This window comes from Xiphophorus hellerii, chromosome 6 (genome assembly GCF_003331165.1).
Source record: "Xiphophorus hellerii strain 12219 chromosome 6, Xiphophorus_hellerii-4.1, whole genome shotgun sequence".
Classification (NCBI taxonomy): Eukaryota; Metazoa; Chordata; class Actinopteri; order Cyprinodontiformes; family Poeciliidae; genus Xiphophorus; species Xiphophorus hellerii.
Genome location: NC_045677.1, coordinates 12,277,474 through 12,304,223, shown reverse-complemented (window position 1 = coordinate 12,304,223; position 26,750 = coordinate 12,277,474). Strand labels below are relative to the sequence as shown.

At 37.9% G+C, this 26,750-nt stretch overlaps 2 protein-coding genes across 3 annotated transcripts; both read right to left on the bottom strand.

Moving 5' to 3' along the window:
* Positions 1-3,465: 3,465 nt before the first annotated feature.
* On the bottom strand, positions 3,466-19,524 carry sirt6 (sirtuin 6). The gene is made up of 8 exons (XM_032565750.1): positions 19,348-19,524; positions 18,133-18,260; positions 15,025-15,207; positions 13,652-13,711; positions 10,430-10,525; positions 10,236-10,316; positions 7,475-7,598; positions 3,466-5,004 (listed from the first exon to the last, which is right to left on the bottom strand). The coding sequence occupies exons 1-8, from the start codon at positions 19,411-19,413 to the stop codon at positions 4,687-4,689; spliced, it is 1,056 nt and encodes a 351-aa protein (XP_032421641.1). The 5' UTR covers positions 19,414-19,524; the 3' UTR covers positions 3,466-4,686.
* Positions 19,525-20,126: 602 nt separating this feature from the next.
* Positions 20,127-26,568, bottom strand: cdc34b (cell division cycle 34 homolog (S. cerevisiae) b). Of its 2 annotated transcripts, XM_032565752.1 has the most exons (6): positions 26,270-26,568; positions 25,796-26,154; positions 24,994-25,080; positions 24,799-24,896; positions 22,983-23,117; positions 20,127-21,922 (listed from the first exon to the last, which is right to left on the bottom strand). In XM_032565752.1, the coding sequence occupies exons 2-6, from the start codon at positions 25,979-25,981 to the stop codon at positions 21,712-21,714; spliced, it is 717 nt and encodes a 238-aa protein (XP_032421643.1). In that variant the 5' UTR covers positions 25,982-26,154; positions 26,270-26,568; the 3' UTR covers positions 20,127-21,711. The 2 variants fall into 2 exon arrangements, with proteins under 2 accessions (XP_032421643.1, XP_032421642.1); XM_032565751.1 differs by having other exon boundaries at positions 25,796-26,568.
* Positions 26,569-26,750: the final 182 nt, after the last annotated feature.

The following is a 26,750-nucleotide window of genomic DNA, read 5'->3' as shown; positions in this document are numbered from 1 at the left end:
TGATTTTGTTTCCCATGTTGGATGTTCATTTTAAGTAGAGCACTTTTAAAATCAGGTTATTTTTTTAGAGGATATTTATTTTCTATGTTTTTCTCCTCCTGTTTTTTCTTCATCCCCCCCCCTTATTTGACAGCAATTACAACCCCTACACTCCTCATTGGAGACTTTCTCCTTCTCTCGGACATTGAATGGGGGAGATGATCTGTAAACAGGCCGCTTGCTCTGGCTCTGCTCGCCTCGTTGTGGCAGCCATGTGAAGAATCTTTCTTTATCGGGGCTTTTTGTGACCTCGCCGAATCTGTTTGCATTTCTCACATGCCTCGAAAGCATTTCCAGTAATGACATTAAAAACTGTTCACACAAAGCACACGCCACCACTCTCTGCCTCAGCAGGGTTCGCGCTAAATGTTTAATGAGCTGCGCTGCTGCTTTCTTTCTTCCACACAAAGTGCTTTGATTCGCAGCAGAGGAGAATTCAAGCTTAGTGCGAGACGAGAGCCAGAGATCTTTGATGAACTTTTAGCTTGTTTGATAAAACTCTAGAAGCTCCAGAGAGAGAGAGAAAGGCCACAACTTGCTTATTGTCTGACCAGCAGACTCTGATTGAATTGAAGCCTCTTCCGGTGTATTTATAGCCTCAGGTTCAAATCTTCACAAATTTGATGTTGATCTTCAGCTTCTTGCTTCTTTGAGTCGTTGGCTGTGACCTGCTGTCTTTTATTTTCTCAGATATTTTGGAATATCTTAATATATTAAGAAATATCGGAATATCCGATATTTCGAACATTCCGATATTTCTTTTTTTTTCATTGTGCCCTGTAACGGTTCACATTTTGTCTCATTGTCACATCAGCCAAATATAAATGTGATTCAATTTTGTTGTATATAAGCACATCGAAGAACATAATTGTAAAGTGCAGAAAATGATACATGATTTTCAGGTTTTTTCTTCTTTTTATAAAATGTGGTGGAATTTCTTTTTTTTTTTTTAGCCAACCAGAATCAATACCTTATAGAGCCACGTTTTTCCTGCAAATAAACCAGCACATCTGTTTCAGAATGTTCTACAAGGTCTGACAATCTAGACACCAACCTTTTTTTTGTTTTGTAAATCTGCTTTGGTTTAAACCAATCTATTGCAGCTCTTGCTGTATGTTTACAGTGGTGGACCGCTGCCATAGATCTTAGGTTTTCTGCAGAATTTAACAAGTTTTCTTCAAGAATTTCCCTGTATTTAGTTCCATCCATCTTGATAGATACCTGATACCTCATACCGCTGTCTTTTCCAGTTGGTTTTTGGTGTTCAGAGTTCATCTTTGCTGTTTCTGGTAATTCATCAGATGACACCAGACTATCTGCAGGTCTTCTCCCTTTCAAAAGGCAAATGTGATAAGAATAAAATGTGCACAGCTTGAATCATGACTATAATGCAAACATCAACGTTCTCTTTATGTCACCAACACGTCTCTCCGTACTATTCAAGCTACGAAAACTGTAAAAATTACAGATCATCTTTTCAAATTTTATGTTTACTGTAACACTGTGATGTCCAGGCATTTTTATTTTACCAAGAATTGGAAGCACATTTGGACAGAAGTTTTATATATACAGTAGCCTATATATATATATATATATATATATATATATATATATATATATATATATATTTATATATATTTTACATTTTTAAAACAAATGTTTGCGCTCAACAATAGACTCAAAGATATTATTTTAATTAAAATCAACAAAATAGTGGAATTGTAAATCTGTAAGTCATTATAGGAACAGAGCACAACAGAGGTCTTCAGACAGTCCCACTGTTTCTGCATTTTTCTTATTTGAGAAGTAAAACTTGCTTTTGAGAAAAAAAGCAGGTCGGTGTTTGTGGTTCTAGTTGCTCCAAAATTAAGATGAATGCAAAAAACCTTGTGAATGAAAAGGAATCGATTTTTTTGTGCCTAACATTTTTTAAAGGATATATTATTTATCTGTAAAAGATTTTGCCATAGAAGATGAAAAAGTGTATGTCTGTATAAATTAAAACTGTAGCACGCAGGTTGAATAAGGTTTTAACTGGATTATGTTGTGGGAAATGTGGAGCGTTGCTTCCAACAAATTACTTCTGCACAAAGGGAGAAAACAACCCTGATCATTTGGGTTATTCTGAACTGGAGAATTGTTGATGCTCATTAGGGTGAAAAACATTACAAATCTTTCTCTAATGACTCCCACCCACCAATCTGCCCCCCAAAAAAAGGAAGTGTCGGTTCAAGCGTGTTTCTCAGAGCGAGCCAATGAACTCAAAGCAACTGCTATGAAAAACTAAAGGTCTCACTTGTATCGACGGATGTCAGTGTTCATGAGGCCATCAAGAGGAAACCGCTGAGGAAGAGTTGTGGAAGGACTTGAAGCGAGAAGCTCAAGCGAGGAAACCGAACAAGTTTAATCTGTCCTGTACGGCTGAATGGGCTGAAGTTCCTTCAAGCAGAAATGAGGCTGAGGTTATTTTCTGCACAGGGGGGATCAGACTGACATACTGAAGTCAAAGGTTCACAAAGTTTTCATCATCATGGTCATAACAACTAACACTGAGCACCAGAGTCCTGAATGAGTAAATGTCAAAGAAATGGCTTTTTTTAAACGATCATAAATACTAAGAACAATTTGCTTAAGGAAAACCCAAAAGAACAAGAGTCTCAGCGTCCCAGAGTGTAAAGAACAAGTCCAGAAGGAAAGAGAAAATATATAGTACAAAAATAAAACTGTCCTAATAGTTTAAAGTCCATATTTGGCTTTCAGCAAATGTTATCTGTAACTAGGTATTACTGTGCAAAAGTTTAAGTCAGTCTAATTATTAGTTTATAAGGAGCCAAATTTTCCGGTTATGGTTCAAAGTGGTCCTGGTGGTAATTCTTCAGGCTTTCTGAAGATACATTGTTGTTTTTTTGTCCATTATAGATATAAAAGGTGCTGAAACCCAAAGGATGAGCCAGTTTTGTGTCTTCAATGAGCAATTTTGCAAAAAAAAAAAAGAATTCAAAATCAGATCTTGGGGAACTTTGTGACCAGAAGTCTGTCTTTGTTCCACTTTGTGAGAAAAATCTACGAAAACATAGAAAAGTTAGCAAGCTTCACCACACAGACGATTATCGGCAATATGATTCCCACAGAGCCATTAGCTGAAAAGTGAAGATAATCATGGGAAGTTGATGCTCAGAATGTACATCACTAAAAAAGCAAAAAGCTAGATTACAGTTTACAAATGCAGACATGTTCTGTGGTCAGACATAACTCTAATTTAACCGTTTGACCATAATGACCATCGATACATTTGAAGGAAAAAGGGAGAAGCTTACAAACCTGAAAACACCATCTTATCGACTACTGAAAATAGGCAGCAGTTCAATTACAACCCTGAAAGGATTAAGAAAGTAAATTAATATAGGATGAAATAATACGTAAAAGTAATCTTTCTCCAATCTAGGAGATAGGAAATAGGTTCCAATCTCTTTAATAGATTTGATTATTACAGATTTCCAGCACAGTGAGGGAAGATACGGGCCCCAGGGGTTTTAGGAGACGTATATAAAGAGTAACACAGAGTCTCAATTTCTTTCAAATTGCGGTAGATAAATGGCTACACAGACTCCTTGCTGCAGAGATAATTTAATAATTTACATTTCAATCGAAGATTGAAAATTTAACGTGGATGGAAAAGTTGTCAATAAATTATCCCTGGAGCAGGAAGTAAGTCTGCAGAGGTTTGAATCTATTTTTTTTATCTGAAAAACAATTTCAGATGAGAGAACGAGTTCTGTCTCTCGCTAAACTGCAACAACCGAGACGGTACACGAGAGATGAGACAGTTTTTACGCAAAGTTTATGATTTTACTCCCTAAATGTGTTTACAGATATACGGCCCAGGGTGTAAAAACAACAATCTTAAAAGTAACATTTTCTTGGAGAGCACAACCTCCAAGACCTCGTTCTCAGACACACACAGCATGATTATGATTCAATCATGGTTCGAAAATCCGACATGACCTAAAATCCCAGCACACCCCACCTCACCTCACGCCCCCACTGCATGTTTGCACTGTAGCTACAAGTCAGCCAGACTTGGAGAAGCAGCTCACTTGATATTCCTTTTCATAATGTATCAAACCAAGGAGACTTAAAAGGCGAGATCTGCAGGGACAAGATCTGGAGCGCATGCTATAAATATTAATAAGGTGCAGCAAACTTACACACCTTATTAAAAACTTTATCTATAACGACATGCTCCAGATCTCGTCTCGTCGTACTGTCCTGTTAGACTTGTTCTCCCGGAGAAACAAGGCTCTGAGCTGGATGAAGTACAAAATATCCCCCGAAACATTTTACATCAGCGTGTCTGCTTTCAGCTGTGTTCTCATTAGGAGAAACGCTTCCAAACAAGCATGAATTAGTGAGGCTTTATGAGAGCCTGAGTCAGATAGTGTCTGAAAGGTTTCATCGTTTAAGAAAAAACCCCAAAACATTACGACAGAAGTTTTCCTTCCAGATGATAGAAAAATAAGAGACTAATGTTATTTCTGAAGATGATCAGACTTTCAGCTCATGAGTAAGCTTCTGGACGGGTTTGTGTTTGTGGTTTTGACGAGTCCTGAGGAAGAACAACAACAACAACAACAAAATATTCAGAGGTTATTCCTTTTCGTCTGACTCCGCGGAAAAATCTGCTCGCTCTCGCTTTACTGAAACCGTCTCGTCTTTCACGCCGGCGTCCTCCGCTGGCTGCGTTGCTTCCCTTTTCCTTTCCTCCTTGATTTTGTCCTTTTTCACTTTGTCCTTTGCAGACATGCCGCGAGGAGGCTTGACATCAACGGTGGTCTCGGGTGAGAAAGTGGAGCTCTCGCAGATGACGGGTCCCTCCCATTTTGGGATTTCTAAATCCAGCAGCTCCATCAGCTGCTTCATGACATCGTCCACATAACCGTTGATACGCAGGTGGGCGTGTTTGTCCTGCAAAATAGGCGACCACAAAAGAGATGATAGGGGATCGACCAAAAACTTCAATGTATTTTATTACTGCAATTACAGCTACAAGTCTTTTGGAGTATCTTTATCCTCTCTGAACATCTAAAGACTCAAGTTTTTACCAATTAGTCTTCACAAAATAGCTCAAACCAGATCGTACGGAAAGTGTCTGAACAGTAATTTTCCAAGTATTGCCATACAGTCTTAATTAAATTTAGGTTTAGACTGTTTTAATGCATAAACATGATTTAGCTTGAACCATTCCAATGATAATGTTTATGGACATTGCTCATGCTGGAAGGTGAACCTCTGGCTCTTGGTCTTCATGATGTTTGCTCACCAAATTTTCTCTGACAAACCTTCACACGGCAGCTGCATTTATTCTGAGATTAATTAACACACAATTAATTGATCTGTGGTTGAAAAACAACTGGTTGGAAATTATTTTATGTATCAGTATAAAAGCGTATGCTTCCCTACTCTGTCACATGCAATATATTAAATGTTGTCTTTCTGTTAGAAAATGTTTAAGTGGTATCAAGATACAGAATCAGTGTCAGAAGTTAAGCATTTTAATCCATAAGATTATCTGTGGATGAGTTCAATTAGTTACTTTAATCTGTTTGAAAGAACAATACAAAGTCAAGAAAAAACCTTTGCCTAATTTTCTATTCCTGTCAGAGATCCCTGTTTGAGTCTGATTGCAATGAACAGACCTGAAAATTATAATTACCCCTCCAATAATGGCCTACACCGTAATCATTCACCCAATGAAATGTTTTCTGCTAGTGATTACAATGAAAGCATGTGCAGTGTGTTGAGTGCGAGTAAACTGCAACGCAAATCACCAGAGAAAAAAAGCGAGGTGAGCCCAAAATAGGTTCCCTGTTTTCCTTTCAGACGCACAGCGTCGGCTTCGGCAAAACAAATGAATAAAAACATCTGCAAAAGCATGAATTTCACAAACACCGTCGGTGCCATTCAGCATCTTCACAGGGTACACTACATTGTTTCCTGATGCTGCGTCACTTATTGTCTACATCTCAAAGTACACTGGTTCGGTAAGAACCTAGCAGCAACACCTGAACTGAACCAGACAGTGACGAAGCTCCAAACTAAACAAATGCAGTGAAACCCTGTCTGTCGTTTTGCCTCAACGTTGTGGATTTCTGCAGTGCAAAAGGCAGCGGACACTCGTTACGTGACACGCACACCTGCACTCACCATTAATTATGTATCATGTACACAATCACTTTGCTGATGTATAAATATTGACTCAGCTTACAGCATAGGGAAGCTATTTGAGATACTGTCCCAGACTAGTTTAAAAAAAAAAAAAAAAAAAAAAAATCACCACAACAAACCAAATTAGGTTTTGGCACCTGATTTTGCTTCGGGGTCTGCCTCAAGTGGACATGTGAGGAATTGCACTTTCTGCACATTTTCATTGCTAGATACTTAAGGACCAGAAAACAGTGAAGTGATTTATCACTACAATATCAGTGTAGTTTTTATATCCCTGTTATCCCAAAGTGAAGAAATGATCCACAATGGCAAAACAACAGATTTCTCCTCATTTATAAACTTTGGTATCACCCCCCCTTCCTTCATATAAAGTTTCTTCTTCCTGCTGTGAATTCAATGGAACATTTTAATTTTGAGTATGGTGGTGCAAGAAAAAATAAATAAATAAAACTGAGCTTAATTAATGTAGATATGCAGGGAGATACGCAGGGTTGTCAGTGCTGGTCCTCAGGGCCTTATTCAAGTCTTAAAACGTGTCTGCTCCAACACACCTGATTCAAATGATTGCACAAGCTCTTCATTAAAGCATGTCATTAAAACTACAGTAGGCAACTTTTATTACATTCTGTGTTTAAACTATCACTATGTCATGACAGTATAATATGAGACAGATAATCTGTGGAAAAACAAAAACAGTAATGCTCCACTTGTGAAAGTAAATCTGTTGGGCTTCCCATTGGGACTCTGTATGCCCCACTGCCGGACAGGGCATGTGAAAAACAAAAACAAAAGAAACATGGCAGGAAAGCTCTCGCCAAGCAGATGGCTTGACTAAATAGCCAGCTGATAAGAGCCTTTTATTCTCCCAGTGTTAGTCTGGAAACGACAGAAACCGACTAGCAACAAGAACTTAAACTCCACGGTGGAATGTGGCCAATTTTTATTCTCTTTTTGTTTTTGCATCAACATCAAAATAAATGTCTTTAGATGGAACTATTATAATTTAATACCTTATATTTCAGCATGAGTAGAAACAATCATGGCTTTTCTGTTGTAAATTAAAGCCGTTATGTTCTATAAAACCAGGATATTTCAAGTCACATCTTGAGATTCCACATTTGGAGGTCAGTTTTCTCCTCACAAACAATGAAATATTTCCCAGATGAAGTTCTGGACGTTTGTCTTGATGTGGCGTGTGGATGAGACTCACATGTTTGGTTGGTTGCAAGTTGACTATAACCACTTTCCCTCCTTTGCGCTTTGTGAGGAGTGGGAGGTCCCCACTGGGTTTGATCTGCATGGACGTGCCCAGAGTCAGTGCCAGGTCTGCTCGTCTGCATGCCAACACAAGGAGTAAAAATCAGCCAAAATGAGCAGATGTGACTTTTTGACAGTCTTCCGATTTGCCTGTTTCTCCTCAAGGGTAATTCCTGCATGTGGGTGTCCATGAAAGTCAGTGTGGAAAACAGCAGTACTTGGGTAATATCTGGTAAGGACGGGAATCTGGATAGATTTTTTGTTTTGCATGTCTGTAAGAAACTTTTTGACATCTCTACTGTAAACAAAAAAGAAAATTCAGCAAATCTTGCAGGGGTACAGGTTTACAACTAGGTGAAAACAACTATTCTGTCTCCGTGGTTTGCACCACAGTGTGGATTTGCAGTAGATGAAAAGAAGCCAGAATAAAGATGTAGCTGGACTTCTTTTTCTGATTCTTCAAGATGTATGTTTAGCTCTCATCCTCATCCCAAGCATATCTGCAGTTCTAGCCGTCCAGCAGGGAGTTTCAGGCTTACGAGCTGCTGTTGGATCATTCACTCTCCTTGCGGCTGGGTTAAAAATATCTCATCTAGTAAACATACGTGATCTGCCAGAGAAAAAGTATCTCATGTTTAGCTCACCTACACACCTACAGTCTAAAAGTGAATTGCTAATAATTTTTCCTTTACAAATTGCAAATCATTATTTATTTTTAACTAAAAACTAAATGCCTATGTTACGGTGTTCGTTGCTGTCCAAGTTGCAGGCTAGCACAAAACATATTTTTTGTGCTTTTTATTTCAAATGGACAAGCTGACCTGGGTTTTTCTTTGTGTTTTTTGCAGAATAAGAATAAATTTGGATCATTTCTAGAGTCTGTCTTTGGATCTTGGAAGCCAACAAACTAAAACAAAACAGTAATCAAAGTTAAGGAATATTTCTTAAAATTTGCCCTTAAAGGCAATTTATTGTATCGATAATTTTTTCAATTCCTGTGAATATTAGAGAGGCTGGTGGCATTACTAAAGTCTTAATCTATGCAAAGCTGTAATATATGTAAATATTATGGTAAATTAAAGCTGATTAAACTTGTGGGAAATGTTTTTTGACAAAATAGACACTAGGAAAAAAAAAAACTTTTAGCTTATCAAAAAGGAAATTTTTTACATGCTTGCTGTACTTTAAGTAAATGTTACTAAAAAACCTGAAGCAGTACGTGAGCTCAATGGCCGACATACTAATTTTTAAATCACAGTGATAAGTGCAGATTACATGGATTTGTTTTCCCAACAGTTATCATTAAGTAGTTATGCAAGAATTTAGAATTTCACTTAAAGGAAGGAAACCTGGTGCTACAAAGCCATCGTACTCTCCAAGATAATTCACCAAGAGTTTGGGGATGGATGCCTTCAAACAGTCATTTTAAGATGAATTATAAAAACAGAGTGCAAGACAGACCTTGCTGTCCAACATCAGTGTCCGACCTCACAAATATATTTCTGGAAGAATGTTGGCCTATTCCCATGAACACATTTCTAAACCTTGTGGAAAGCCCTCCTAAAAGAATGGAAGTTGCGACATTAGCAATCTTATGAATTAGGAATAGGGTCGGCCATGATGATTTATTTTTATTTGAAGGCGGCCTATGAATTATTTTACACAGTATAGTAAATATTTTGCAAGTAATGTGTCAAAACTAACACAAAATTTGCATAGATTTATGTCTGTACTAACAGCTTTTCATGATTTTTATTTATCTTTTATTGCCTCATTTTACATTGCAATGGTGTCATCCTGAAATCTGAGTTAAAAGTTAATTTTTTCTGTCTTTTTTTCATCCTAGTCAGAAACCCAGAGGGTAACTTCTTAAAAAAGAAAAAAAACAGTGAACAGATTGTTTTGGGAAAACATTTGGTGTAGATAAGACTTGAGAAACACACAAGCTAAGCGACAGCTTGTGTTGTCACTAGAATCCTCTTCTCTGTATCACTGTGACTAAAATAAGGCTAATGCAGCTAATCCCTGGCAGGTTCTTACAAAAGACCGTGCTAGATGCAGCTCTGGTGCTATAACTTGCACATTCACTTAAAATGACAAAGCAACTTATACAAAAGAAGGGAAATTTCACCTAATGGGTCGAGTTTAAGTCTGATCACGCACACCCTTCAAAATTTTAAAGCATTGCAGCTTCACATTAAATCAGCTTTGAATGATTCGCTGTTTCTACCTTTTCTTCACTGCTACAAACAAACAATTAGAGTTCAAAGGTCGGTGCTCCAAATCCCCTCTCCGCAATTTAAATGGTAATTATGAGTCTATTATGTGTCAGCAGATCAAGGCAACACAAGCGCATCCTTTTCTTCCCTCTTGCAGCTTTGTAAACACGCAGTAAAAGCTTTTGGGGCTGAAGGAATGAATGAAAATGTTCATCTGAGGGCGTTAAAGCCGACAGAGGTGAATATGTAAAGCCCGACAAAAAAGGTTTTCAAACGAGACCTTCAGGACAGCGACGGCGAAGCCATGGCGGGCTCGAGCGAATCAATCCCAACATTTTGTTTGACTTTTTTTTTTTTTTTACTTCGCAGCACAGGTTTGAAATGGCGTTTGTACCTTTCACCGTCAGATGAAACGGGGATGTTGGAGGAAACGAGATCTGTGTGTTACTCAGTGATAAAGACAGGTGATGAAACAATGATTTATGTTTCTCTCACCTGCTTGCATCATCTGCCCTGTTCAGGTCTCTGTCAGGCAGAGCATCCTCCCAATCCAGTATGGTGCTGATCAGCTTTCCTCTTCAGTGATTAAAAAAAAAAAGTGAATAAGCACACAAATAAATAAATCACGATGAGCTGTTTGTTTTTTTTTCTTCCCCCTTTTCAAATGCACAACCCCGTGTGCGTTTTACCTGCAGGCCCTCAGCCCTCTGGATCGCACCACCTCGCAGTAACGTCCTGTCGGTTTCAGCCCCATCACACCGATCACCTTTTCCCTCACGTACTGCCTGGAAAACAGCAAATCCCAGAAGTTTAACACTTGAATGCATCCACCTCCATTTGCTCCACTTTCAGGAGAAAAAGCAAGCGGCTCAGAGGCACCACTGGAACCTCCGCTTGCTCTTACTCCTGCCTGAGCTCATCAATTCATGGGTTATAAAGAACAATTTGGAGATGTTCTGGAAGGATTTGGTTTTTTTTTAACATCGTGTAGCTGAAGCAAAATTGTTTAAAAGCAATGTGCTCGACAGCCTCGCTCTTTCACGTTATGTCCCCAAGGCAACCTGCTGAGAGAGAACGCCACGAGAGGGAAAATGAAGCCGCTTTCTTTTCCCTGGGAGCATCCGGAGACAATAACTTTGCATTAACCTTTTTCCGAGTCGTTCTCTCAAAGCGGGCATATCGTCTTGCAGGAGATAATCGGCAAACATAAAGCTAATTTAGAATTAATTATAACAGCGCCTTGTGTGTGCAGAGAATTAAACTTCAGCTGAGTTTATTTTTTGCTCACGTTTCTCTTCCTCTTCTCCTGAGGCTCTACCTGCCAGCATCTCTGAGCTTCTACCTGTGTGGCATTTTCCTTGAATATTAATAAGCATGTTTTTCTTCCAAGAATTTTAAGAAACACTGAGTTTAACCCAAACATAAAACCCGAGCAAGTCCTTGCAGTGCGATGCCAGAGACTCTGCTGACACCGGCGATCATGATGTGCAGGAAAGCTCAGACGCGAGCTGATGTCTGTGAATAGTAACTGAGCCTCTTGTCTGCATGTTTTATGGATGACGCTGCAGCCACATAGTTTCTGCTTGTATACTGAGGAATTTCGACTAATAACTCATAAAACTGAGTACAACGCAGCAGCATAGTAAAAAAGAAACCCAGATTATTCTGAAAATGTTTCCACCACAAATTCCTGAGATGTTAATAAAATGTCTGACATGCTTTGGCCAACATACCACAGAGATGAAGGTGAATAACTCCTCTTTCAGGTCTGTGCTTACAGCTTTTTTGATAGCGGCTGGAGATTTGGGGGGTGGAGTAAGGCGCACCACTCCACACCATGTTTGTTCCACAGGGAGGGAGCCTATTTTCAGGTGCAGCCTCATGTTACCATGCAAACGGAAGCGTGAACACCTATTACACTTGTTTAGGGCTGAAACGATTCATCAGATTAATTGTGATGAATTGATTATAGGAACAATCGTCAGCTAATTTAGCAATAGATTAACTGTGAACATTAAATACAGACTCCAAAGTGCTCATCTGTTGAAAGAACAACTGGTTTAACTAGGTTAAGCCAAAACTGTGCAAAAAAAATACATGCTTTTTGCATTCAAGATAAAAAAAACAACAACTTCTTTGTCTGTAAATATGTTCCATCCAGAACTTTCTGGAAACGAAAAAAAAATATCTCCAATTAAACACCTTTTGCGATCCAATTATTAATCGGCTAATTTAAAAAAAATTCTCATATTTCCTTGCATTTTAGACAAGAATTTCTTTTCCTTATCTAACAAAGGAATTCAACGATTTGTTTATCTGAATTTTGTTAATGCATTTCTAATACTTTATTTAAAAAAAAGGTTCAAATGAAAAAGCTGCAGAATGTGCCAGTTTTTTTTCTGATGAATCGATTAATCACCGGAATAATCCACAGATTAATCAATAACTAAAACAATCGTTCATTGCAGCCTTGTTAATTCTTTAAGAGCATTATAAAAGTATAAAAGACATCTGAAGGAGCAGATACTAGATCAGCCACAATGATAACACAAATTAAATACAACTTAAACTGGTCTTTTTCAGCGCTGGCATGTGACTAGAGTACTTTCACAAAAGCTACGCGTAGTAAGATTTACAAACAGCTTCAAAAACAATTCTTCCTTTTTCAAAGTTTCAGATTTTTCTATCGGCACAAAGCAAGCACAGTGGGGTCTCCTTCCATGATTTGGAAACTAAATGAGCGGCAGCCATTGCTCTTATTCAAGTAATGCTGTTTTGAAACTGAAATTAGCAAGCACTCAACCTAATGAAGCATCTCATATCAGCCTTTTAGAGTTGTGTTGTTCTGCTGCCAGTTACTCATCTGGCCTGTCGAATGGACTCTCACTGCCCCCGATGCCCATACAAGACATTTATGTTTTTAGTGACCGAGATGCTGGAGCTCATAAAGGAAGATAATAATAACATTAAGATAAAAATAAAAAAAGACTTTGGGAAATTTGGGTTAAAAGTATTAGAAACCACAGATATCCGTCTTGCCATAATACTAGTATGGCAACTACATGTTTTGCTAATATTGTGCAGCCCTAAGTGTAATATAATATTATTACATTGAAGTAATAATAGTATTATTATATTGTATTGAAGTGCAATATAGCATTATTGCACTTCAATACACAGAAGGAATAACTGCAGCTTTTCGGCTCTGAATAAAAGCAATTTGTTCATGTCATGATTTTCTCCATATTTTATTTAAAATGTCTGTATCATGACACTGTCGAAATGCTCAAAGTTCAAACTGTGAGAATCTCCTGTTATGTGTTGTTGCATACTTCCAACAACACATAACAAGCTTCATAAAAGTCACTGACAGAAGGTTTTAGCCAACTACTCAAATCCTTGATGTAAAGCCAAATCTTATTAAATATATACACTTAATATGACCAAATAACTGGTAGTGAATAACAGTGAATAACTTAACAAGAACAATTAGACTTTAATTGTGATTTCATTAAGAGAAGGAAAGTCTGAATGTCCAGAAATAATTCATTTTTAACAGGTCTTATTGCTTCGTTAAGGCATTTGTGGTTTTGGAAAAAAATAGTAATTACACCTTCATTCCCCAGACAGAGAACAAATGCATTGTGTGAATTTATAAAAAAATAAATAATCAAGAAGCCACAATTGAAACAAAAGTAAATAGTGAATGAATATTGAAATTTAAGACCTAGGAAAATCTGGGTGTTTCTAACAGTTTTAAAGGTTGAAAATAAAGATGAATAAATATAAGATTTTTTTCTATGATGCTATAAGATTTCACAGAAAAACAGTTTTCCCTATGAAATGCCTTAAAGTTAGTTTTATGATCAAATGGTAACTGCTTTGGTGTTTGTGAGTGTTCAGACTCGTACCTGCCACACTTCTCGCATTCCTCCACAAACATGTTTCCATGAAGCTCTGATAGTTTATCCCTGGAGGAATGAGGAGATAAGTTCACAACAGCAGGAAAAAAACACACACACACACATTTACATAAAACCTAAAGCTAAAGTAAAAGTATGAATTTTTGAGGATAAACTTTTTCTTTGTTGTTTAATGAATCTTTAAGCATATAGCTTGTGTTGTTTCACCTGGTACTTCTGCGGTTTAATCCCAGACAGTTTATTCTACCGGTTCATCGGCCGTTTTGGTGATTTCCTCTGAGAACTACTCCTTCACTGTCTGACCTCATTTCAAAAAACCTGATTGAGGGTGGAGGAAGAGCTCTATGTAAATGGTTTCCAGGAAAAGCAAGTCCTCCAATATGCGGAAAGGCTGGATGTACGAACAGAATAAAAAATTGGACTCTCAGCCCTGGGCTCAGTCCAATATGACCGAGTAACACTCAAGCAGACCACACACTTTCAGTGGCACCGAAAATTTGATTTCAAATTAACTGAGCTCTGATGCTGGTATGGCTGTTATACAAAGGCTACAAAGCAGCAGCAGAACCCCTAATTTAAAACAATGAGTCAAAGCCAAACACGTCTATTTATCAGTTTATTCATGACATTCTTCATTCCAGCTACAAAACACTCAACAAAACACCAGCAGTAAAATTACAAAGATGTAAGAGACACTCTGGGCCAAAATCACCAATATATTCAGCCTCCGCTCGTTGCTGGATGCTAAAACTACTAAAAGGTTTGAAGATTTTTTTTTATTTCTGGCACTGGTACAACTCGCTCTTCCTTCAAAAGCTTTCAGATGGGGATGAAAACTCATAGCTGCCCAATTTTAAAAACAACAACAAATAGCATCCTCTTCATTGTCAAGTGTTCAGTTGTAAATTTGGATCAATGCCATGTTATTCTGGATCCAAACCTAACAATCATGGATTCTTTAATCTTTTCATCTTGTTTTGTGTAGTCAGTGTTACCATAACCGTCCCTTTTTCTTCTACTTGGCCTAATTTTGTTAGTTAAGACACAAATTGATGTACTTTAGTGTCGAAAAGCTCGTCTTGGATGCCCTGGGTCCATGCAACATTAACCAAGTGAGATTTTGTTTTTCTCTTGAAAATTGGGGTCCTCCTAAAACTGAACTCTAGCAGGGGATATGGATCTAAATAACACTAAACTGAGACAAGGAGGAAAGTCTTAGCACTTTCAATCATGCTCAACTTGAACATTGTGAGTCTGCTGCAGCGTCCTGCTGTTTCTACATCTAAAACAAACAAACCACACCAAGAAAGAATCGAAGCAGATATATTGTACATATATTCCCACCAACAGAATGACATTACCTGGGGAAGCCTGATCGAACATGCAGCCCATCGACATTCTGGCTGATGAGGTATTTCAGGTATCCTGCCCTTTGCAGTCCCAGGAGGGCCAGGTGAGTCAAACTGGGGCGGGCATCTTCAAATGTGGTATTAAAGTGAGGTGACTCACCCTTTTCTTCTAGCGTCCACACACCCTTGGGACCTCTGAAGGAGAATAAACGAGTCTGATGTTGGTCTGGTTGAAAAGGTGGTTATGTAGCAGGTGAAGAAGGCATAAAAAAAAAAAAAAAAACATGCCTACAATGCTTTGAAGTTTTATATTGAGCATAACCAGCTTAAAGGCAACTACGTTGTGTGTAGGGAAGGACTGTCAGCCAACAGTAGGAGTTCATAAATGAGTAATAAAAACAACACAGAAATAAATGAAGACATGTTCAAAGTGTCTACTTTTGAAGTCATAGTGAGGAAAGCTGAATCTAAGCTAGGGAGAGTTAAGACTGCACTTTTGGTTATAATGTTGGATAAAGACAGATATAAAGTCATTTCACTCCATCTTTGGAAATATAAGCACATCAGAGATCAGAAAATTGACCATATGGTGAATTTACTCAAACATCATCTACACATTGATTTTCTTTTAACAACGGTTTGTTAAAAGAAAAACATTTAACTAACCGTTGAAGTAATTTGTATTAAACGTACAGTGCAGCCCGGCAGGATTTTGTTTGGGCTCAGTTTCAGGTGTCTGGCTGCACTAATGAATGCAGAGTTGTTGCCATCGCTGCAGTCATCCAACATCCTGATAGTTGCCAAGTTACTTTGAGAACAAACTTATCTCCCTGCATCAGAGATGGGAACACGTCCTGCTGCAACAGACTCATCTCTCGCTTTAAACGTCCAGCGGCCTCATCTTTCATCTGCGCCGCAGTTTACGGCTTGCTCAGCAGAGACAAGCTCAAAGGCTCATCAGTGCCGACGCGCTAAAGTGTACGTCACATATCGTCTACGTCATGTATCACCATTAAAAAAAAAAAAAGGAAACAGGACAAAGAGGAATGTTAATTTATTTACAGACTCCAGGGATTGTTCTCAAGATATTGACGTGAGGGAATAAATCTTTTCTATTTGTGTGTTTTTATAAACAAGAAACATGCATTTGCTTATTTTGAATCTATGCTTCAATAGTATACCCCCCCCAGGCTCCCTGGGAGTCAAGTCTGGGCATAAAAATCAAAAATTCAACTGGTACAGATCCTAAAGCATGTGTGTGCAAATGTATTCAGACAGGAAAAATATGCACAATTGCTTTCACTTTTAACCCATTATGAGTAAGAACATCAAAAAAAGTATCTAATTTGGAAGGATATAAATATAGGTCAATGCAAGCTCACAGGTATAACAGAATATTACCATTTGCTATCTTTTATATATCACAAGCTAGTTTAGAAACAAAGAGTTGTGCTTAAAATCAATGTCTTGCTCAGGAATGAATCAAATACAGATTCAAATTACCTTTACTAAGCAAATTTTGTGATTTGTGAAGACATGAACAGAAAAAAAGAACATATTCAAAGATGTTATTTTTAAGCAAACCTTTCATGCCATCGTTGTTCAGTCTTTTTTTTTAATAACTATACTATTAACATTCTCCCTCTGGCATGTTAGGTCAAAGATTTTTTCTGAGAAATGCTCAGTCTGTTTCACAGATCAACCTGAGGATTACACAGGAAAAAAAAAATTATGCCATGCCCTGTATTTGAACTTCATATTAGTTCCAATAACTGCGGACTCCAGTATGGTGGGAAACAGCGTTATAAATGTCTCCAGAGTGATGGGAAATTACAGCGAATCTTCTAAAAATCATTGTTCTTTCTCACTTGAGTGTGGCAGATCTGTATGCACCAAAAATATGTTCTGACAGAAGAGTTCAGATTTACTGCGAATTAATGCACCCCCCCCCCCAAAAAAAAAAAAAAACAACCAAAAAAACATATTTATGAGAAATAAATCAAGCTCTTTTACCAAACTTTTTTCTTTGTTTATATTTTTCCACAGGTTTTAGTAAATAGTAAACTGTAATGTTTTGTGTTGTTGAGAACTTTATCGCAGGTTGAACTGAGCAAAAATTCACACCGGGTAAAGTACAGATCATTTTACAAATTTCTTATTTTTCTGTTACAACTTTGAATTCATACTCACACTGCTGTCAGTTCAAATATAAACCTTTTCTCAGCGAACACAGTCAGTACCAATGTCTTGTGGTTTATAGATGGAGTAGGTATGTAGGGCACTGAAACAACGCAAATCTTTATGTAACTGAGAAGCTGAACTTATGTCCTTTTATCCTCACCAGCCTGACAAGTGGCATATCAAGCAAACACTGCCCTCTTGTGTTCAAACGAAGATGCTACAAAAAGAACATGGAAAACTAAATTGAGGGGGATATTATACGTAGAAATAATTAGCAAAAAATAAATAAAATAACCATATTATTGCAGCAGATTCCCTGTTGATGTGACAATTACAGCAATGATCAATTTTATTTTGCTTCCCCAGATTATCTTCAAGGGAGATTTCCACAAACAGCACAAATTAGTCCGACAGGTTGCACGCGCGCACACATATCTTTCCTCATAGCCACAAAAAATGTATAAACAGAACATCAACATGTTAACACTAATGTTACATTTCTGATAACTATAGTTCAAAAAATGCAAGACATAAAAAAATAAAATAACTAAACACTTCATCTATTACACCAGGAGACAAGCAAAGATCATTTGCTGCACTGCATGGACCAGCTGAGGTCGCCTCTATAGGTGTGGTTGTTATCAAATGAAAACTGTACTGCTGTTCTCTAATCAAACTTAATGACAGTCTTATTTAGCACTACAGTAAGGAAGGTGGAAAAGCACGTCTAAAGAGCCTTGTTAGTTTCCTGTGCGACCTGTAATTAGTGGGAAGCTACTTGATGTGACACCAGCAGCTGTGCTTTAACCACATTTTTCTACAACAATGATTCAGTAAGACGTGAGTGTGACACCGTGTACACACCTTTCCAACCAAATTAATGTAGTAATTTACAATTGAATGTGACTGAGGACACGAGCTACAACGATTCTGTCTCACCTGAAGTCAGGAATGCCTGATGAGGTGCTAATTCCAGCTCCAGAGTGGACGACCAAGTACTCAGATTCTTTAATCAGCTGAGCAAGGGTCTCCACTTTTGCCTTTAGCTCCTCAGAACTGTCGAAACTCTGCAAATGAACAAAAAATACAACAATCAACTACTGGAACACTCATACGGACATCAGTAATATTTGTTTGGCTCATACATAAGAAAGGAAGCAACATCTTGAGAGGTTATTTAGTATAATATTTCATGAAACAGATGAAAAAATGTGCATACGCATAAACAAATATGATCAAAACAAAGAAAGCTTGACATTTTCACACAAATTTGTCTATTTAAGGGAAACCAATGTTGTACAATAGCAGATATTATTAACTAAGACTTTATTTGTTTACCACATTTAAATACCTGCTGATGAGTAGATTATTAATATGACAAAATCTCAGAATTATTTAGTGAGAAGAATCATTCTGGAAGTGGTCCTAGAGGAAGAAACAATTGTTTTTATCAACTGCCGGTACACTGACCACCTCTGTTAATCAAAGTTTACATGAACTAGTAATACAGGACTTTTGGCTTCCTGCATTGTATAACAGGACATGATGCTGAGGGCCATTTCGCTGAGCCACTGTCCTTTACGCTGTATGGGGCTACATGATTATCTTACAACCCCAAACCTACAGTAAGAAAAGTCTCCAAAACTCGCAGATTGAGAACTGCAGCAAACACTGACATCTTGCTGCCATTCAGTCTCAAAAACAACCATCTGCACATCAATTGTTTGTTGGGGAGCCATGCCAGGCTTTTAAAACATTTTTAAGAGAAGTGCCACATGTAAACAAATATTGTGCTTAGAAATTAATGCTACCAAAGATACAAAAACAACAACAAAAAAAACAAACATTAATTTCCTCATGGCTGAATTTAAATAATGAAAAAATCATTAACGACATATCAATAAGTGATTATAGAGAAGCGATTACCTTGTAAATAATTAAGATATAATCATTCTGGCATCGACAAATAAGTACAGACCAAAATATTTCGATGCAGGAAGATGGTTTACAGCTATAACTGTAGTTTGTGGTTTACGTTCATATAATACAGCACAGCTCCTTCACAACTTTCTCATTTACTAAAACAATATCGGCTAAGATGCTAACTAGCTATTCAAAAAGCTCGTTTTAGAGCTAAAAAGATTCATTATTTACCTCAGGCAGTCCGCAGACACCTTTGTCTGCGTACGGAGAGAGTCCAGCAGCATAATTCACTGACATAGCTGCAACTGTTGTCTTTATTCCTTGTATTAAAAATAGTTCATTTATCCACAAGAATTTTTCTCTGAGCGGCTTTGTTTGGAACACGTCATTACTGAGCGACGACCTGTGCTGCATTAACGCTTACTTGGAAATTTTATTTTAATGAGTGTATTTATACGCGTTGTCTCAGAAACACTACAAATTACAGATTTGGAAAGTACAGCCTGTACGTCATGTAAAGAAAATGTTAAAGTTTAATTTGAAAAACACAAATAAAGGCATCTCCAATTCTCTCTCGCGTCTTCATTTATCCACTGCGTTCGTGAAGTGGATAGATTGTCGTGCTGCGTTCACGATCCTTGTAAGATTTTTTTCTGTACAGAAAATATTGTGCATTACCAAAACCATTAAGTTAGTTCAACCTGAACCCTTCCATACATAAATTATTACAGCCTCACTTTAGATTGTAATTTATAAATATTTAGTAGTCTTTAAACATAGCTTTTAAAATGTAGAATTTTTTTAAGTTTTAAAAAAGGTAAATTTTTATGTTAGGTAATAGAAGTCTGAAAACTGAAACTTTTTGAATTCACAATTAATTATATCCATATTTAATAAAAATCAAATTACATTTCTTTTCCAGACTTCCTATGGCTGCATAGGATCTCTGCACAAATAGGTAGGACTAAAACATCAACTCAAAATCTTAGATTCACATGGCACTACATATCGTTCTTTCAAATAAATCTTTATTTCTCCATTTTAAATAGCTGAAATAAAAAACAGACACAGGTAAATAAAACATGGTGATCGTTTGTACAGCTACGTGTGCATATTGATTATGGTTCCTGCAGAAGCTGTAAACCAATACCAAAGACCACCGAAGGAAACTAGTTACTTGTCTTAATTGTTTTGTCGCATGTAATTTTCTCCTGAGAAATTCATTATGATGTCCCAATTTAACAGAAAGAAAAATTTATATTGCTGGCAGGAAAAAAAATACACGCAGGACACCCATACACTCTAAAAATATTATCAAAATCTGTCCACTTTTAACTAACACAAGGAATAGTCATGAGAAATAAAAGAGCAATCTGATTCTTTACACTTCCACTTGAAGGGGTGAAAACGTCAGTAATCCTAGTACTCCACCCTCTTACAAGCACTATCTACAGGTCTCTGGTCAACCTTTTGAGTAAACAGTGCAGGCAAAATCTCTAAAAAAAAAAAAAAAAAGAAAAAAAAAGCCAACTATAATGATGAAGCTTGCAAGAGAGGAAAAAGCAAACAAAGACAAAAAGCACGCCAAACACTAGTCAAAACGCTGAAGGATTTCTTCAACACAATGCTTTAGGTCTTTGGGTCCGTCAGGCGTCGCCGAGACCGAGCCTAAGGAGAAATACAATTCTGATCAACAGTTCCTTCTGTCCCCGTTTCCCTAAAAAAAAAAAATAAAAAAAAAAAACCCCGCTCACTACTCCGAACAAGACAACCCCCAAAGACACACGTTCAACAGTAACCAGAAGAGAGCCAGCAAACATCAGTCTCATGTTGATAAAAATGTTCATGTGAGGAGCCGACTTCTCCATCATCACGTCAAAGTCTTTGCGTCATCCCAGGCCGTGAAGGAGGGAGGAAGCAGTCCACCAGTAAGTAAGAGAGAGATGATGCTCTGGCATGCACAAAGAACTTTGAAAACACTGTCACGTAACAATTCATTTGTGTCTTTTCCTATCAAAGAGAGAGAGAGAGAGACACAGAGGCTGTGAAACTTAAGAAACGTTTGACATTTGCAGAGCTTTGTCCAGCACAAACAGTGCCGCGGGAATTCTTCAGTTTCCATCCGAGAGCAGCAGCCACTTACAATTAGAGAAATACAAACGTGAGAATGGGAGAAAGAGGCTGAGTAATGTTTTGGAGAGGTTACACCAGTGAACATGTCATTGTTAGCAGTGGTACTTACCCAATAACAACATTTTATGCTAAACGCGTGATCTAACAACACTGGAAAATGTGAGCATTTAGGAAATTTTCTCAAAAGTAAGGTTTAGGTGATGATGACGACCGGAAACATAAAAGAACTAGTGACTTTTTTTTTCTTTTTTTTTTGCTGGTGCAAAAACGTTATCAAGTCTGACCCTCTCAGGGCGAGGCATCAACTTTTAACCTCTAAGGCTTAAGGAAAAAAAGCTCTTATTGATTTAGAAGAAGGAAGCTTCCAATCTTGGTTGTAAACCTTGAGTATCTGGCAACCCGGGCAGAGAGAAAGGAGGAGCATTCGTCAGATAGATCAGGCGCTTTTGCTGCAAAAGCACGTCACGACTCCTCGTTGCCCGAGTCGTCCTCGTCGTAGCAGCAGTCGCCGTCCTCTCCCTCCACGTCGTCGTCGTCATAGTAATAGTCGTAGAAGAGGTCGGAGCCCTCGTCGGGTGCTGGAGCGCGTGTGCGGACGCAGTACTCGGCCAGAGTAGTGGGCACCTTGACTCCATCGCGCTCAGCTTCCGCTTTGGTGGCCATCACTTGTTTCCTGAGGGCAGAGTTTAAGGGATCACAGTTATGGCTTTGTGGCCTACATAAATTTAATGTTTTAAAAGTTAGGAAATACAGCAGCTTGCCTGCAAAAGTACAAATTTCAACTTATTATTTTTTTTTTTTTTTTCAAATGAAAATATTAAAGTGGAATCATATTTTTTATTCTGAATTCACAAAATTAAATCCAGTACAACAAATTAAGTATAGAAGTCAGCTACTTTGTAAACAAAAAACAAAAAACCTAATGCAACCTCTGAGTGGAACTTACTCACCCACTGGTGGGTTTGTGCCTTAATAAAGTCACAACATCCAAAAAAATATTTACATTTTTGTTTTTCTTTTTTTTTACAGCCATGCATAGCGTCAGCATATAAAGTTTGATTCGCCTCAAACCAGTACAAACACACATAATTTGCATCATCTTTGTTGCAACATTTTAACAGTTGGCTCAAAATTCACATGACAGTTGGATAGAAAAGCGGCTACTTTAATCCATCATCTGGAAACAAGAAGCACACAGTACAACTGTAACCCGACAAAGACATGTCTGACTACCTAAAAATGGAACGCAGAAACAGTAATGCAGTACTGGAAAATGAAAAGAAGAGATCTCTGTTATTTCTGGAGGAGCTGTGGATATTCAGAGCTCGGGTGGAAGAATCTGTTGACAGGACAAATATTAGCTGGGTCTTTGTGTCAGAGTGGGGAGAATAACATCCAGCTGCCAAAAGCCACGCAGATGATACAGCAATTCTGAGAAGGACGGCAATCTGGTCCGAGGAAACCAGAATACAAATGCAAACCATTTATGTTACTGATTTGTCAAATTTTTTTTTAAAAACAACGCATCATTTCCCTTCCACTTCACAATCAGGCACTACTTTGTGTTAGTCCATCACATAAAATTCCCCCGAAAAATCATTCAGGTTTGTGGTTTCCAAAAACACAACGTAATAAATTGAGCGTTGCTATGGGACAATTCAAAGGGGCTAAAACAACAAAGTGAGCTAATCTGCCTCTATAGACACATGTCCAAATCGTTGGGAGCCGTTTACCTGATGATCTCTACATACTCCCGGTCCTTGCCTTTGCTGTCCCTCCATTTGCGGTACATGACAGAGGCGTCCACGTTGGCAGGGGAAAAGGTGTTGGGCTCGTTCAGCAGCGAGATCACGCTTAGTAAAATGGTTCTAAAAGCAGACCAAAAAACAAAAAAAAAAGAGAGACAAGTTAACACATACTGCACTGTCACTGGTTTTTAAAAGTATGCAATTTAATAAAGTGAAGAAAACTTGGAGATTCCTTTCAAACCAACTTATTTTTGGTGACCTATATACAACTCTAATGTCTGCTAGACACACATTTTGAAAACAGAAATGTATGTCAAGCAAAGTTAGTAAGCATACTTGGTAGAAATGCTTTGTTATTCTGCCTGAAGAGGCTTCACATTTTAGAAGGTGGCTTAGTGAGCAATGTTGAGTGGGCCACTTTTGGAAGCAGGATGCAGCAGCTGCGGTTTGTGGCTGCAGCAGCAGCAGCAGCAGCAGCCGCCGCGGCATTGGGTTAGTCATTGATTTGAAAAAAAGAAAAGCTACACTCTAAGGAAGCTGAGCAGATTCTGTTCCTGTTTTAATATTTCCTTTATGTTTGTTTAGCAATGCATAGTAAGAAACAGGTTTTACCACAGCAACAGATAAATGGTGACGACAAAAAAATAAAAACATTAATTAGCTAAACTGTAAACTCTAGTTTATTTTTCAGATCTAGCGCAATCATATAAGCTATTGTTTCAGGAGTTATTGTAATGGGTTTTGGATACGTTGTAAATGTCCAAGTAAATATAAAGCAATTCTGTTTGCCACATCTGCAAACAGCAGGCAAAATAAGAAAAGCTTTAATATTTTTTGCGATTCCGTGAAAGCTAAAAACTTTTAATAGGTAGTCAAAATGCAGATGAAGCATTTCGCTCGTCTTATTCCCAGAAAAAGTGTACAGTTCAACTTGCTGTTCTGCTCCATTCATGCAAAGCGCCGACTCAAATTACATGTAAAGAGCATTCTACATGTTGAACGATATCACAGGAAAACTTAAAACGAATCACAGGTGGAACTAAAAATGATTGGTCAATGTGAATAGGTGACAAGATTAGAAATGAAATTTTCTTTTTCTCAGGGGATATTTCAGCTTGTAAGAGGATTAATTGAGAGTACATAACAGCAGAGCCCTGCATCTGGAGCACAGCCAGCGCTGCTGCTGTAACCGTATAAACGGAACCTGTGCTTATTTTTTTCCTTTCGTAGAAAAAGAGTCCTTACAGCATCTATAAACGGCTTGTAAAACTTGCATAAAAATTGAGAGAATGCATTGCACCAATCATCATTTATAGTTGATTGCCATTTTTTGTAAAGCTTTTGATTCCTTCTTTTTTCTAGCTTAACCAAAAAGAGGTCATTTGAATCTTCTTGACTCAGTAACAATATCCATATCAAAGAGCGTCCTTGTCAACATAAGTACGATGCATTCACTTATCAGAAAAAATAAAATAAAATCGGATGTTCCAATGACCACCTGAATTGTCAGTGCATCATGAATAAATATGATTCGTGCCTTTTTTTAAAAACTACCCTAGTTATGCAAATATGCATGCTCAGCCTAGCTAATAACACAATACATAAAAACAACGTGAATATGTACAGTATGTAAAATATTTTTTGTGGGTGGATCTTGAACAGCTGAAGAAGACAGTACTGATAATGAATGTCATGTGATAAGATAAAATATTGAAGCAGTGGAGGGAGGACAGAGCAGGGAGTAGAAAGAATCAGATAGAAGATACATATTAAGAGAGAAAACGACGAGGGAGATGCTGACCGGACATTCTGGGTAGGATTCCATCTTTCTGAAGGCAGCTCTCCACTCTGCGGGTCGTCCACTGGCGGGTGCAGGATGGAAATGCACACATCCCCATTCTAAATCAGGAGAAGCCGTCTTATTTCACTGTACTGTGGGTTTTGAAATATGTGACGTAAAGAAAAATCACAGGCTATTTTGGCTGTGATACTTGACCTCATAAATGTTGGGATGCCACATTTTAGTGAGGAAGCGGAAAGCAGGTGGAGAGTATGGGTAGTCTGTAGGAAACTTGATCCGAGCCTTGAACAAAAGAAGAAAAAAAAACAAAAAAACATAACTTTACACACAGGGTACAGGGATACAAGACATTTTCAGGTGAAAATACAAAACGTTTGTTACACAACCTTTGAAAAGTCATTTTTATTTCAAACCTTTATTATGAGTTTGGGGCAAAAGGCTTCTACCTTCTTCTGTAACAAGACTTTAAATAAGAAGCCTGACAAAAAGATAACATTAACAATAGAAACTGATTGTTGGACAGACATACGGACAAACTAATTGAATCAGTTTTTGGAATCCTGTACTTTTTGGACAAGTGACTGTCTGGGGAATGCTTAAAAAAAACAAAAGACTGTGAATTTCCTGACTGATTCAATAAATGCATATGTGGTTAATAAACACACCAACCAACAGAATATGCTTTGAAGAACTTTTTTTTTTTTTAAAACTTACCAAAAATTGCAGGTAAGAAACATATGCTTTAATGCAAAAATATGAATGATCTTGAAGGATTTTCACCTTTTTCTATTGGATTCACCTCTATCAAGGTACCTGTAGCATTGACACATTTTAAAATAAACTATATTTCTTTAGGTCTGGAAAAGAGTACAAGTAAATCAAATGCTTTTCCAGACTCCAAAGGATGCATGCATGCATCTGAGATCATCCACTGTATTTTCCATTCCTCTTGTGTCCATCTTAAAACTTTTTGTTGACAATGCAATAGACTTCTCACCTTAAAATATCCTCCTTCATAGTGAGTGTTCGGTGGTCCAAAGATGGCCACTTCCCAGTTGTACAGATCAGCCTCGTCCACCAGAGTTATCTTGAATCCCTCAACAGGCTCCTCCTGAAGGCTCTTCATTTCCAACATCAGTGCTTTTTGAGAGCTGGCTACATGAGAGGGGTCGTGTTGCGCCATACTGGTTTGTGAAGCTTTCACGATAATCCGGAGTCAGCAGCTGACGCTTTTGTTTACACCAAAGCGTCTACGTTAGCCTGGCTAACAAAGCAGCCTGCCCCCAACAACTTCTGCTTTTCTTTTCCTCTCCTTTCTGTAGATGTTCAGAAACAACAACAAAAAACAGGCCGAACCTGCGCACAGACCAAAAAGAGCTTCTCAGAACAAATTAATTACTTATCAATGTCAACACTGAGAAATGGCTGAAGCAAGAAAAACATTGTGGCTGAGCAGCTTTAGCTTATTTACCTGGCAGGACAGCAGCGGATATAAGCCCGTAAATCTACCACAGGCTATCGGCTAATGTTAGCTTGCAAGCTGTCCCTTACCGAGCAGCTGGAGCCGATCTAACTGCGGCGGAAACACTTTGCAACTACGAACAAGGCAGAGTTCAGACAGCAACAATATTACCAGCCATCTCTAACTGTACTAAACTAACACACTGCTGATAGTTGTCAGCTCTGTAGCTCTAACCGCAGGCGGAGAAGACTAGATAGGGAAATATGTTGCAGAAAGGAGTCCCCTGTACTCTGAAAACAGGTAATGGCGCCTGGTGTTGCTTGGGAGTTGTAGTCCATTTGTCATGCGTAAACTTTTTTTTCCTTTTAAGAGTTTGTAGCATGCCCTAGGCGCGTCCCTCTACAGGGTGCAATATTTTAACAATACTTTTTAAAAAAGAATCTAAGAATGTCTATAATAATTAATTAAGCTTTCTAAATCAGTTAGTGTG